Genomic DNA, 15,036 nt, shown 5'->3' on the forward strand with positions numbered 1-15,036 from the left:
GATACGTTAAAAAATAACACTGAATTCTTTTCTACTCAAAAGATGCGGATACATTAAGGGGATTCAGTAGTACACGCGCCGTAGAGTAAAAACATGCTTATCGGTTCTAGATATCATGAGTTTAATATTTAGAACAGAGATTTAAAATTTTGTAGTAAGATAGATAAAGCTTTGTTCTAAAGCTTGTCGAAGGTCATTTTTTAATTTTTAAATTTCTATTGAAAATACGTGTCCTACAAGAAGCATCAACTTTAAGCACTTGTAAAAGCTTTTAATGACCATATTATTGAAAACCAAAAACGTAGCGAGTTAATGTGAACCTTTGTCTATTACCATACAAAAAATTAGATATTTATCTCGCAGCGTTAAATTACAATGTTTAGAATAGAAACCCATGTTTTCGGAAAAATTCTGTTTACCGAATACAGGAACTGCGTTGGAATTTTTTCGCCCGCGAATAAGGAAACCGTGAGTAAGGAACTTTTAGTGTAAACCAAAAATATTATGTACTTATTTTAGGGAAGCATGAGTTAAAATTCTTATTAGCATAATACAAGAAATTTATTTGCCGAATATCAAGTTTTTTAAGGCTCAATAGTTATGAATATTTTGTGATGAGGAATATTTATGCCAGTGATTGGTACGGTGACGGAACGGTTTATTCTGTTTGACCCTTTCATTTAGAAGCGGCGTCGGCCATTGCAATTATTCTGCTTCTTTTAAAAGTAATGAAACATTTATTTACGTAAAGTAAAAAAGAAGGCAATTGAGAAAAACTATCCAGTATTTCAATGGAAGGAATAATGAAATTGTCATTTTGTTTTGGTCAATTTTCATTATGAAAAGGCAATTTAATTGTAGGTATGTTTGTGACAGCGGAAAACGATTCTTCTATTAAAATGCAATTAGGGGCTACATTATGGGGTTTTCTTTTATGTAAATTTTTATGTTATACGATAAAATCAATTATTGGTATCGAATTCATAATGTACTAATAAGTGTTCATAAAACAAAATTACTGTTTTAATGTCTCACGGATATGCATAACAATATCGATACATTTATCAATGGTTATGTAAATATTTAATAAAAGGTATCGTACATATTATCAGTAATCTGTTAAAATAATTCTATATTTGAATAGATAGGGACCGAAATCCTGTGAATTTTCTTATGTTCTTAGGTTCATATTCAACCTTTTCATAAAATTTTACCTCCTCGACACCTACTCTGACGTTACGCCTATCAGCTGTTGTTAGCCATCTTTGACAGCTGTCATCGTCAGCCATCTTTTAGAGCTTGCACCGAATACTCTGATCCTTCTGCGGTTGTTCCGCTCCGGAACAGACGAAAGAGGCCTTAGAGGGCCCTACAGAAGGAAAGGAGCATCTGATGCATGTGATGAAGCTGTAAAAGATGACTGACGATGACACCTGTCAAAGATGGCTAACAACAGCTGATAGCCGTAACGTCATAGTAGGCGTTGTAAGGATAAAATTGAATGAAAAAGACAAATATGGACCTGCATAAAAATGATGGCACGTCAATGTAAAGAAGTAAAAAATAAATTTAAAATTAAAAGATTGATGTCTTTAACCACTAAGAAATATGAATGGTTGTAAGAAATTAGGTACAGGCCTGACGCTGGAAGCTGGCGGAAATTTTAAAATGGCGTGGATGCGCGGTGGCAAAAGTAGGCAGTTTTAGGTATAAAGATTGCAGCCCTCATTCTTCAGTATTCCTATCAGGGGCGTAGATTAAATATTTAAAAATAGGGATCAGTGAGCAAGTAATAGACAGACAAACAGAAGAACTAATTGTTGATGTTGGTGACAGTGATAGAGATTCCCATGATGAGAGTGAATGTGAAAACTAACTATAAAACAAAAGCAATAGGTTAATTTTTTCTTTTTGATAAGTCATGTTTTTACATTATTTTCTAGTACGTTACTGTCCTATCTGTATTAATACTATAATTTACGCGTACTGAAAGCTTATTTGTGTATCGGCTCCAAGTAACTTACCCAAATAGGTCATAAATGGACAAGTACCTGCGCGACCGCTCGCCAGCTTCATTCGTCAGACCTGTACCATAATTATCAGTTTATCTGATACTTTCTTCCTCAGCAGTATTTCTTTGACAATTATGTTGAAAACCGGGAGTACCCTCAGTTTTTTAGCTGGCGGAGGGGCTTGACCTCAGTTTGCTCCCACGTGTACACCCCCCCCCTAGACAGTTGTACTTGTAATTAAATGCTTCCTGTTTTATGTTTAGAATAAAATTTTATTTTAGTTTTTAGTTGGACAATTCAAAAATTTTTTTAATTTGGTGTTGTGATTACATGATTCCATATTCTCAATTTATTTCGCGTTCTGTGAACTTACAGGTTGTACTTGTTTAGTTTTGCTTTTTGTTGCCGCGGACGTGATAATTTCGTTCCTGCATGCTTTAAGAGATTGAGCAAATTTTGCTGACTTTGTTAATCAACTTGTTAATAGTATCTGTTATAATTTCGCAATGGCACCGAGGCAGAAAAGGGTTAAGGGGAAAGGACGGAAGTCATGGATGAATATACGAATCGCAACGTTATTAATCACCAAATGTGTTTAACTTATTTCCATTACGTTGCAAATCAACAGATTCGATTCAATATTTCCTAAAATCTACAACCGTTAATGAATTGACGAAATAGTAAATAAGAGGCAGATTGATATGGGGTGTTCGATTTGGGAATAAATAAAATTGTAAACCAACTATCTACAGTAACTCAGTAGTGAACTTCAATTTTGTAACGAACTAGCTTATCCCCGCGGCTTTTCTCGCAGAAATTAATATTGTTTTTCTCCTTTTAACTCCCAATCGACCCTTACAACGTTTTAATTTTATGTAATGTCGTCATCTTAGATTTCAAATACAATCGTAGCAACATTCCATTCTTAAGAGTTGATTTTTAACAATTGCCAAAACACGTATTTGCTTAATTTCAAAAATGAGCAACCTTCGAGTAAATCCGAGTACAAGTGAAATATACCCCATGGAAATGTTGTAACCTCTTTTCATTTCATTAATAATATTAAGCAGCATATATACCAAGTTTCAAGTAAATTCAACCACAAATAAAGTATGTTCCAAACAAAAATTGCAACTCCTTTTCACCCCCCCCCCCATGTGGAGGTTGCATTTCGAGATAGGTCTCGGAAATTAAATGAGAGACCATTAAGACCAAGTTTCAAGAAAATCTGACCACAAATAATATATGTTCCATTTAAAAATTACAACTTCTCATCAGCACGCATCCCCCCCCCCCAACAGAGATTGAAGTTTTTAACCAGTTTCAAGTAAATCGGACCAAAAACAAACATGCAATCTTTCCAAATCCCTTTCAGCTTCCTAAAGAGGTAAAATTTTCTAAAAGGTTGAAATAGGTAGGTATGTATGTCACTAATTTTATATGAAAAAGCATTAAAGCCAAGTTTCAGGTAAATTTGACTGTAAATAAAACACCATAATTAACCATAGACAACATTACGTTTAGCTGTCAGTTGCCTTTTGTTATTCCATGTCAGTTGCGTTTTCTTATACCACTTTTTTTGACGTGACAACGTCTTATAATTCGATAGAGCCGGCTGCACGCACGAAAAAACATGACTCATGCGGCGTTACCTCGCTCTGAGGCGTTCCATTTAATGCTTGAAGTGCAAGCGAGAGCGCGGAACGAGCGACAAAGAGGCACAATCGGCCTCCGCGTTCGGCAGCGTTCGACATCTGTCTCTCTCCTACTTGAGTGAGCGATGCGTCCGCGTGGACAGCTGCTATACAATAATACATTTCCATTTACCTCCTTCTCTATATCCATACAAAATATCTATCAAACAAATAAAATTAAAATTTTCTTTTGAAAAATGAAACCATTCCATCAGTATTTTCTTATGACGTTGTCACGTTCAACTATCGTCAGTAAACCGACTTTACAGACAACCGATTTTTTCCACAATGTAACAAAGTAAAAAATAAATTTAAAATTAAAAGATTGATGTCTTTACTAAGAAATATGAAAAAAAAAAAGAAATTAGGTACCATAATATCCTATCCTATGTCCGTCTCCTGATTCTAAGCTACCTCCCTACCAATTTTCAGCCAAATCGGTTCAGCCGTTCTTGAGTTATAAATAGTGTAACTAACACGAATTTCTTTTACATATATAGATTTACAGAAACATTAAAGTTATGTTTTTTTAGCATTCTGGATTAATTATGTTCTTCATATATCATCTGTACGTATGTACACTGCACCATTGTAAAAATGTTTAGTAGGGCTTAAAATCTCACTGCTTTTTTTTGTGATGTTCTGGTCAATAAACTAATTAATGTAAATAACGTTTAAGTATCGCTTTCAATTAGATTGGCAGTGATTTTTACAATTGTAATGCCTTAAAAGGGCGGTACAGCTGAAGGGGGGAGAAATAAATTTAATTTGCTAAGATGTCTTTCAGTGTAATTAGTTGTTGAATATGGGGTTTTCTCAAGGGATCGTCGAGTACATACCTATCCGGTTGTAGGGATAGATATATTGCATTAAGTTTGTTTTAATACTTAAACATATCCACAATTTAGGCGAAAATTGGGGGAGAAGTGTTTTCTTTTGTATTGCAGTTATCTAGTTAATTAAGTGTGGAAACTATATTAAAAAAATCGGTTGTCTGTAAAGTCGGTTTACTGACGATAATTGAACGTGACAACGTCATAAGAAAATACTGATGGAATGGTTTCATTTTTCTAAAGAAAAATTTAATTTTATTTGTTTGATAGATATTTTGTATGGATATAGAGAAGGAGGTAAATGGAAATGTATTATTGTATAGCAGCTGTCCACGCGGACGCATCGCTCACTCAAGTAGGAGAGAGACAGATGTCGAACGCTGCCGAACGCGGAGGCCGATTGTGCCTCTTTGTCGCTCGTTCCACGCTCTCGCTTGCACTTCAAGCCTTAAATGGAACGCCTCAGAGCGAGGTAACGCCGCATGAGTCATGTTTTTTCGTGCGTGCAGCCGGCTCCATCGAATTATAAGACGTTGTCACGTCAAAAAAAAATATTGAAATAATTATCTACCGATTTGTTATGGAAATAATATAAATATTTTCTTAAAATGAACTGCCAATTGGAGACTTGAAAGGAGTCTTTGTTATAATTCTACTCATCTAAAGAGTAAAATGTAATACATAAATATGCTGACGCAAAAATTGAGTAAAAGTGAGCAACTACTCATGTGAAAAATTGAATCATTTGTAGTATTTTATAGTGCTCGCAAAGGTATCTATTTAATAAACTGAATCTACGATATACTTATACTCAAGAAGCATATATTGGCTAGTTTCGTTCAAATTCCTTATTTTTTAATAAAATTCTAATCAACGACATTCTGAATATCGAAAGTAGTATAGCTATGTAGGCGCTATAACACCTGCTTTTTTTTCAAGGCCATTTTTCAGATCCTCTATAAAATTTTCTGTAGAAGGGGTGGAGTATATTTGAATTTGCCGTTTGAGTCATGTTGATGTCATTTAATTATCTATAACATCGTATTACAAAGTCTTGACTTTTGTAGTTCTTTTCTAGATCAGAAAATATACAGTGATTAATTATATTATAGAAATTATTAATTAACTGATGTATTTATCCCTATAGCTGTATGACTATTAACAATAGGTCCAAGTTGCAGTTATACCTATTAATTGGACTTTTTAATAGTCAAAAAATTGGTGCACCGATTTTCAGTACAAACATATCTACGGTGAACCATCAAGTCTTTACTATTATTGTTTTTCGACTAGGTTTTCACTAGAATTTTATAAATTACTTTCTGGCGAATATGTTTAATACAGTACAACACAATAATCCATAATATTAATACGATTCTAGTTTAAATAATTACGCTTAATCGAGAATTGTATGTAGTGCAAAGGAAATGGAGTAGTTGTTGTTTAATTATTTATTAATATTATTGGTGTAACAGTATTAATTACTACAACGATTCGGCGGCAATTCAAAGTAGGTATTTGGACAGTAAAATATCAAGTGGCCCTTTATAAACACCATACAGATAGTACATTTGTAGGTATCGTATCAGCTTAATTGCTAGAAATAATTGTGCACGTTTTATTATCATGACGACGAGGACGACGACGACATACGGGGGCAATATGAAATTTTCCATTTAGTTTCCATATGAATTAATAATAAGAGAGGTATGTACAGTTGGTTTACTGGATGAACGTCGACCGTGGGGGCACTTTTCATAATTAAATAAAATATTTATCGCTGTGTACTTAAAGCGGAGATGAAACAAACAGAACGGTCCGTTTATTCTTTGAGAATATTTCATCAGCTTTCGACTTTGTTGCTTAACCGACTCGTTCGTCCCAATCCCTCTCTCCCCCTCCCACATCTCTCCATTTACTTCCTATTTCATTTCCACTGGTGTTCCGTCTGTCTATCTGCGCGCTCGTCATACAGAGCCTCTCTCGCTCGCTCAAGTTGTGACACTGCTCCGAATCCTCTCATCACTCCATCATTTTCCATCGAATGTTATTATACTCCCGGCCGACATTCCTAATAGCCGTATCCATTGTTGTATTTTAATTTTACCTTGCTTCAGAGACCGTTTATTTTACTTCTTTTTCTTTTCTTTTTTTTATTCGCACATAGAAATTTGTATTACTGCAGATGAAAAATTTTAAATTAAGTCTTCTACTTGTATAAAGCTTTCAAAGGGTCGAGTACATTTTCATAAATTAATAAATAAAATACCTGGAGAATGATCTTAATGTGGTTGCATGTGACGCAAGGTTATAATACATGGACCCCCTTTTTTAAACGCTGTTTTTAATGGCGGAGGCAGAACCTATTTATTTTTTAAACAGAATTAATTTGAGAACATACGAGCTTTCACACGTATTACGCTATCACAGAAATTACTCGTTGGCTGAAGGCATTACAGCCACATACAATTCATATACTCACGTACTAAATCATGTGCTTGATTAGACAATAGGAGTACAGCTACGTCGACGTCATTCTATGTGGAAGCCACTGTCCACTGTGCGGTGAAATGTTCACTGTGGTACAATAAATATTTTTTGTAACTTGTGTTGCGTTCCTTTTTTTTCTTTCGTTATCATGGAATTATAACATTATGTAATTGTTATAAAGTGATTTTAATAATTATGGTCGTCTAATTTTATCTGTTTTCTGCGTTTGTCAGATAAAGCCAGTCAAGGTGGTGCCTGTATCGTTTGCGGGACGCAGTTAAGCTCAGGCTTACAGTCGCGCCCTCTGGCACCATCACAGGCTGCGCAGTATGGATTGCGCGAAGAACAGGTGCCCCCTGGTGGCCGTGTTTGTAACACATGTCGTTGCAAGTGCGTGCGGTCGAGATATACCCATTGTCCACTGCCCATGTGTCCCAATGCCAGAGGACGCGTTAAACGTCTTCGTTCATTTCCCCATCGATTACAGGAACTTCCATCGGATGTCAGGTGATTATGAAATAATTTTGTCCATTTCTTTAAAGTTAGAAGAAGTCTTTTTCTAACGATCGCATTTCTGTGTATGATTAGGGAGAGCATTCTGGACGAGTTTAACATTCCAAGTGGAGTCACAAAGTGTTGCTCGGCATGTTTCAACAGGATACAACGTCGACTGGGCCCGGTCGAGGATTGGCCTGAAGACGAAGTCAACCAACTTCGAAACGCGTTGACTGAATTCGGCGCCAACTGGCAGTTGATCGGAGAAAGATTGAATCGACCGCCACATCAGATTCGCAGCTTTTATTCGATGAACAGGTGACTACTTTTTAAGTCGAGTGGTTTGAACTTTTAATCGGCATAACGAGCATAATTTTTTGTACAGGAAACGCTTAAACTTGGAGAACTGTTTGGGTGATCGAAAACCCACCTTGACAGATGAGGAAGAGAGTGGTAGCAGTACCAGTAGTTGTGATGAACCGAGTAGGGAGAGACACTCATCAGACACAGCGAGTGCCGAAAGTCCCCAGACCAACGGAGAACAACATCCGATACAGAGGGTTGTAAAGAAAGAAGACGACGACACGTCAGCCACCGAAACTGCCGATGAAGTATGTGAATTTTACATGATTAAAAATAATATATGTTCTATGTAATTTTCATTATACTTTTCAGAGTCCCTCTCCATTAACCGTCAAAGACCTCATGTCGAACGTGATAGAGATTACATTGAAAAAAACAGGAGCTCCACAACAAGCCCCTAATGCCAACGGTACGTTTACAATTCGTTTAACTACATCCTACATAGCCACGTTCATCTTCTTTATTTATTTATTTTATTTTTAATCTTTGTTATGGTTTACATGCGATCTCATCAAAGATGTTGTATATCTGGTCGTATTTGCTAGTTGTTCTTGATTTTATTGTAACATGTTCAGTTGTTTCAGTGGCGAATATGGCCCCCACCATCTCGTCCATATTGAACAACGATTCAAACGAAGTGACCATTGTGAGCGAGTATAACTTGAATAGTGCCCAAGTGCCGAGAAGTGCGCGCAATGAGGTGTCAATTATGAAACTGGTACCACCCCTTATTGCAGCAACAATCACACCCGTTCCAGCACCTGGTAGTAAATTATTGCATTCGGTAACTGTTTAACGTTTACAATTTATATTTTTTTATAGGTCAAGTTCCATCTCAAACGCAACAAGACCGGGTCATACGAGACGATTTGGTGGTGTTACAAGTTCAAGACGGTAGAGGGGGAGGAGAGCCGGAAACGTTGGATTTGAGTATAAAGAAACCGAGGGATCTTGCGCCACCCATGCACCCCAAGCACCCGCAACCACCTGTCAGTCACAGATCAGAACAACAGTCGCCGTATATGGGTTACCATCAACATAGAGAGGTGACATTTTAATAGAGTGCATTAGTACAGTGACATTTCTACTTTGATTGTTTTCATTAGGAGAGGAAAAGTCCGGCAGTGTACGTGTCAGCGGTACCTCCGAGAGTGCAGCCAAAATTGCCCAGTCCAAAACCGGCCAATCTTAAGACGGGTTCGATCACTCAGGGCACACCCATCATCAATCAGCCTCGTTTTGAAGGCCTACTGAGACAGATCACGCCAGAATCGAAAATGGGATCGATAACGCAAGGAACTCCCATACATGTGCCTCACATGCAGCAGGTACGTAATTCTGACATCATTGCGCATGGTCACTGCTACTCCACGAATAAGTGCACTTATGCTTAAAAAGATCTTAATATTTCATACCCCTAGAAAATACCACAAATGGCGCGGTAAACGCCATCTGTAGTACGTTGCTACATTTTAGGATTACGTATGCTCCAACAAGATCCATTTAAATATATGGATATCTACTTGCTTAAACGAACCCTGGCGTAGCTAACCTCAACGTTAATGTAGCATCGTACTACAGATGGCATTTACCGCGCCATTTGTGGTATTTTCTAAAACGCGCTGTTAAGACTGCAGGTAAAAGTTGGTCTGTGTTCTGTCGGAGCTGTCTGCGACGCGCTGATGAGATCCAAAAAGATCGAAATCACGATCCGCGTCTGGCAGTTTCGACAGAATACCACTTCGAATTATTTTATTTATACCCCTAGATTTTTTTTAATTTTAATAGGACAAACGTATGTATGACTATTACAACAAGCGTCAGTCAGTTACGCAGCCTCCGCCGCCCCAATCGGGCGGTTATCCGCCTCCTCAATATCGTCAACCGCCTGCCGCAGTCTACTCCGTCGATCAACAGCTCAGTTCTCGTCAGATTATAATGAACGATTACATTACATCGCAGCAGATGCTTGGAAGACGTGCAGCGGCCAGTGATAAGGCTGCAGCGGTGGCTGCTGCCGCCCAATATTATGCCCGAACGCCTCCTCCCTCGCAGCAACCTCCACAAATGCCCCCGTCGTCTATTGCCGCTCAACAACAGCAGCAACAGCAACAAAGGCAGGGCGTCATCCAGCGACACAACACGCAACAACCTCAACAGCAGCAGCAACAGCAACAGGTGAGTGGAGGGGTTAGGCCTCATTATCCCCCCGGACACGAGGCGTTGGGGTCGCTGGTGGATGTAGCCGTTCAACAACCGAGCCTTCCCGTACCGCCAAGTGCTACGCACGAGGGACTGGGCAAGACGATGGTCGATAATTTGATGGAACAACCGAGACGGTTTCAGATGATGGAGCAACATCAACAACAGCTCAGACAACAGCAACAGCAGAGGATTGAGGCGGAGAGGAGGTGAGTGATTTAAAAATAATAATTACGTACAAGATCATTGATTTTTAACAAACTTATCACATTCTGCGTTAAAGGTTTCATCAGCAGCAGCAACAGCAACAGCAACAACAACAAATTCGGCATCAACAGCAGGTGCCCAGAAGCGATTCTTCAACTTTAACAGCCGCCAGTTTGATTGACGCTATCATCACACACCAAATCAATCAAACTGCGGAAGGTAGGGCATCATCACTATTTTTCTATTCAACTGTGACGCTTTCATTATTCTAATCTAATCCATTTATCATGAGTGTATGTGTATGTATGCNCATAATCTAACACTTCTGATGCTTGTTCAACATTTTATTAAATTTATGTACAACACAAAAATTATTTTTATATTAATTTGCCACAGGAATTGATTAACTTTCAGTCTGCTGTTTGTACATATATATAGATTCTTTTACAGTAATTTTGCATCATTCTGTGTCTGATTATGTGGCCTTTAATTAATTTAGTAGCGTAGTACGCATGTACACTTGGTAAATAATTTGGTATTTGGACAATTAAGATGGACATTTTCCATAAACAACGGGATATTTAGCGTTCACAATGACAATATTTCATGTTTTATAGTGACTTCTTTCGAAATTATTGCGACTTATTTCGATTTCTTTATAAGAAAAATGTCCATTCCATTTTTTAGAATGTGCGTGTGTGATTTTGAAGGACGTCTTCTTCTTACATGCTTATATTATTCTTTTGTTTGTGTATTTTGTTTTTCACTTTAGCATTTCTTCTTGGAGAATATTAACAATTAAAACTTTTCCGTTTCTCTTTTCTCCCTAGTAACGAAACCGCGTTTTTTCCTTCAAGGTGGTCAGTCGGTGCCCAACAGTAGGGAACCGGCGCGAGCCAGCGACCGCCTCTTCCAGTCGTTTACCCGCGAACAGGCTGCCGCAGCTCTCGTTCAACAACAACAACAGCAAGCCGCGCAACAACAGCAAGACAATGGCGAAAGACCTCCGTCCGTCATCAGTGTCGACCTCGATGGCGACACGGCCAATTCGAAAAGCCTAACGATCAAAGAATTGGCAGACACTGTGATCGCACACGATTTCGGGGCGGCGGCCGCAGCCGCGCGTCAATCGGCAGCCTGCGGCCCTACCTACTATCATCACCCCCACCACGACGCGTGGAAACGTCACGTCCAACAGAAGGAACAGGAGGGAAAGCGATCGATCACCCCCCATGACGAACGTCAAATAATACGGATCGCTCAAGCCCAAAAATACCACGTCGAACCTGTCTCCCCACCGGAAAGCAACCATTGGTCCGAGCAAAACTACAGGCGATACCAACAGCAGCAACAACTACAACAGCAACAGCAGCAGCAACAACAACAACAGTCGCACAATATGTCCGCACTCGATTATGTCAAGAACAGGATTGTGGAGGTGATGAGAACGGAGGACGATAAGAAGGAGGTGCAAGATGGCGTTAATATGCACGATAAAGACAGAAGTGATAGTCCAGGTGATATGGTGATCGACGAGGAGAAGCACGAGAGCGAGCAGCAACACCAGCAACCCCCCACGGGAGCTTACGGCTCTTACTCTTACATGACGCACAAGCAAAGTGATAACGCGGGGGTGAACGATGCTGCCAGGAACGTCGAACCAAAACCACTGCTTTCTGCGCAGTATGAACCCCTTTCAGACGAAGATTAGACGATAATGTCATCGACTAAAGTGATTGATTTCGATCGATTTTTTGTTGGATTTATTAAAAATAAAAGAAGAGTGGGGTACGTTTCGATAAAAAATAACTTCTCTTTTGTTAAGGATGATGGCTAATTGGACTTGAAGATAGAAGAATTTGTTTCGTCATCCTCTACTATAAAAGTCTGCAATGGCTTCTTATTCGAAAATTATTTTGATCTCAAACGGCATCGGTGTGTGGTTTTCATTCATAAATAACTTCTGTTGCAATGTTTCGAACTACAACGACTGCCTCCTCGTTGTGGCGCGTAAACGCAGATGCTGGTCTACAATATTGATGATGGTGGTCTTCTCTTCGTCGTACGTGGTTCGAGTTCGATGACAATTATTGTTATGTAGAAGCTGTTGTGTCCTGGATGAATCAGTAAAAAACGGGGACGATTTACGTGTTGTGTATTTCTTTCTTATTATTTTTTTTTGTTTTCGTTTTTGGACATAGAAACGTGACTATGGAAGGAACGACAAGTTCGTTTTTTGTACATAACATAATTAATAATAATAATGATAAGAATAATAATAATATAATATTAAAATATAAACATGAAAAAGAGGATAATATTACAAGTGATGTGTAGATTTGTAAGGTGAAATAATTCGAAAAAAGGATGACCTCATTGGGCAGCAGGTTTCGGCTGTTTTCGATCCTTTTCGGTTTCTGCGAATGACGAGGCGATAAAGACGAAAGTGAGCATGGAAACCGGAAATGGAAACGATTTCGCATATACCGCACGCGCTGTCTGTCTCTGCCTCTTTTAGCGTCCATTCATTTAAAAAATTAAATAAACATGAAGATGAAAACCTAGCTATTATTATTAAATTGTATTAATCTTTAATTTACTCTTCTTGACTTAATGATTTGTAAAAACCGTTGGAAATTAACGAATGAGGATGAAAAGTGTAAATGTAAATTAATATGCTGAATCAAACTGCGGAAGGTAGGGCATCATCACTATTTTTCTATTCAACTGTGACGCTTTCATTATTCTAATCTAATCCATTTATCATGAGTGTATGTGTATGTATGCGAAATTCTTAACACTTCTGATGCTTGTTCAACATTTTATTAAATTTATGTACAACACAAAAATTATTTTTATATTAATTTGCCACAGGAATTGATTAACTTTCAGTCTGCTGTTTGTACATATATATAGATTCTTTTACAGTAATTTTGCATCATTCTGTGTCTGATTATGTGGCCTTTAATTAATTTAGTAGCGTAGTACGCATGTACACTTGGTAAATAATTTGGTATTTGGACAATTAAGATGGACATTTTCCATAAACAACGGGATATTTAGCGTTCACAATGACAATATTTCATGTTTTATAGTGACTTCTTTCGAAATTATTGCGACTTATTTCGATTTCTTTATAAGAAAAATGTCCATTCCATTTTTTAGAATGTGCGTGTGTGATTTTGAAGGACGTCTTCTTCTTACATGCTTATATTATTCTTTTGTTTGTGTATTTTGTTTTTCACTTTAGCATTTCTTCTTGGAGAATATTAACAATTAAAACTTTTCCGTTTCTCTTTTCTCCCTAGTAACGAAACCGCGTTTTTTCCTTCAAGGTGGTCAGTCGGTGCCCAACAGTAGGGAACCGGCGCGAGCCAGCGACCGCCTCTTCCAGTCGTTTACCCGCGAACAGGCTGCCGCAGCTCTCGTTCAACAACAACAACAGCAAGCCGCGCAACAACAGCAAGACAATGGCGAAAGACCTCCGTCCGTCATCAGTGTCGACCTCGATGGCGACACGGCCAATTCGAAAAGCCTAACGATCAAAGAATTGGCAGACACTGTGATCGCACACGATTTCGGGGCGGCGGCCGCAGCCGCGCGTCAATCGGCAGCCTGCGGCCCTACCTACTATCATCACCCCCACCACGACGCGTGGAAACGTCACGTCCAACAGAAGGAACAGGAGGGAAAGCGATCGATCACCCCCCATGACGAACGTCAAATAATACGGATCGCTCAAGCCCAAAAATACCACGTCGAACCTGTCTCCCCACCGGAAAGCAACCATTGGTCCGAGCAAAACTACAGGCGATACCAACAGCAGCAACAACTACAACAGCAACAGCAGCAGCAACAACAACAACAGTCGCACAATATGTCCGCACTCGATTATGTCAAGAACAGGATTGTGGAGGTGATGAGAACGGAGGACGATAAGAAGGAGGTGCAAGATGGCGTTAATATGCACGATAAAGACAGAAGTGATAGTCCAGGTGATATGGTGATCGACGAGGAGAAGCACGAGAGCGAGCAGCAACACCAGCAACCCCCCACGGGAGCTTACGGCTCTTACTCTTACATGACGCACAAGCAAAGTGATAACGCGGGGGTGAACGATGCTGCCAGGAACGTCGAACCAAAACCACTGCTTTCTGCGCAGTATGAACCCCTTTCAGACGAAGATTAGACGATAATGTCATCGACTAAAGTGATTGATTTCGATCGATTTTTTGTTGGATTTATTAAAAATAAAAGAAGAGTGGGGTACGTTTCGATAAAAAATAACTTCTCTTTTGTTAAGGATGATGGCTAATTGGACTTGAAGATAGAAGAATTTGTTTCGTCATCCTCTACTATAAAAGTCTGCAATGGCTTCTTATTCGAAAATTATTTTGATCTCAAACGGCATCGGTGTGTGGTTTTCATTCATAAATAACTTCTGTTGCAATGTTTCGAACTACAACGACTGCCTCCTCGTTGTGGCGCGTAAACGCAGATGCTGGTCTACAATATTGATGATGGTGGTCTTCTCTTCGTCGTACGTGGTTCGAGTTCGATGACAATTATTGTTATGTAGAAGCTGTTGTGTCCTGGATGAATCAGTAAAAAACGGGGACGATTTACGTGTTGTGTATTTCTTTCTTATTATTTTTTTTTGTTTTCGTTTTTGGACATAGAAACGTGACTATGGAAGGAACGACAAGTTCGTTTTTTGTACATAACATAATTAATAATGGT

General features: G+C 38.8%; 2 protein-coding genes across 3 annotated transcripts in view; both read left to right on the plus strand.

Moving 5' to 3' along the window:
* The window catches only part of LOC108740281, a 43,992-nt gene extending 31,165 nt beyond the window's left edge, over positions 1-12,827 (plus strand). The window contains exons 10-19 of one of the 2 annotated variants that reach the window (XM_025977855.1): positions 7,263-7,536; positions 7,618-7,842; positions 7,910-8,135; positions 8,200-8,296; positions 8,463-8,651; positions 8,710-8,933; positions 8,994-9,215; positions 9,676-10,298; positions 10,373-10,515; positions 11,127-12,827. In XM_025977855.1, coding sequence (XP_025833640.1) covers positions 7,263-7,536; positions 7,618-7,842; positions 7,910-8,135; positions 8,200-8,296; positions 8,463-8,651; positions 8,710-8,933; positions 8,994-9,215; positions 9,676-10,298; positions 10,373-10,515; positions 11,127-12,007 — 3,104 coding nt within the window. In that variant the 3' untranslated portion in view covers positions 12,008-12,827. Of the gene's footprint in view, positions 1-7,262; positions 7,537-7,617; positions 7,843-7,909; positions 8,136-8,199; positions 8,297-8,462; positions 8,652-8,709; positions 8,934-8,993; positions 9,216-9,675; positions 10,303-10,372; positions 10,516-11,126 lie in introns of those variants that run through there. The other variant, XM_025977856.1, reaches the window with a different exon arrangement.
* Positions 12,828-12,971: 144 nt separating this feature from the next.
* Positions 12,972-15,027, plus strand: LOC112905434 (putative cyclin-dependent serine/threonine-protein kinase DDB_G0272797/DDB_G0274007). The gene is made up of 2 exons (XM_025977857.1): positions 12,972-12,993; positions 13,605-15,027. The coding sequence occupies exons 1-2, from the start codon at positions 12,972-12,974 to the stop codon at positions 14,483-14,485; spliced, it is 903 nt and encodes a 300-aa protein (XP_025833642.1). The 3' UTR covers positions 14,486-15,027.
* Positions 15,028-15,036: the final 9 nt, after the last annotated feature.

The sequence above is a fragment of the Agrilus planipennis genome, unplaced genomic scaffold (genome assembly GCF_000699045.2).
Source record: "Agrilus planipennis isolate EAB-ADULT unplaced genomic scaffold, Apla_2.0 scaffold227, whole genome shotgun sequence".
Taxonomy (NCBI): Eukaryota; Metazoa; Arthropoda; class Insecta; order Coleoptera; family Buprestidae; genus Agrilus; species Agrilus planipennis.

Coding starts and splice junctions, on each gene's coding strand:
- LOC112905434 (XM_025977857.1), top strand. CDS start 12,972: ATGCTGAATCAAACTGCGGAAG. Junction 12,994..13,604: donor GCTGAATCAAACTGCGGAAG/GTAGGGCATCAT, acceptor TTTTCTCCCTAG/TAACGAAACCGCGTTTTTTC.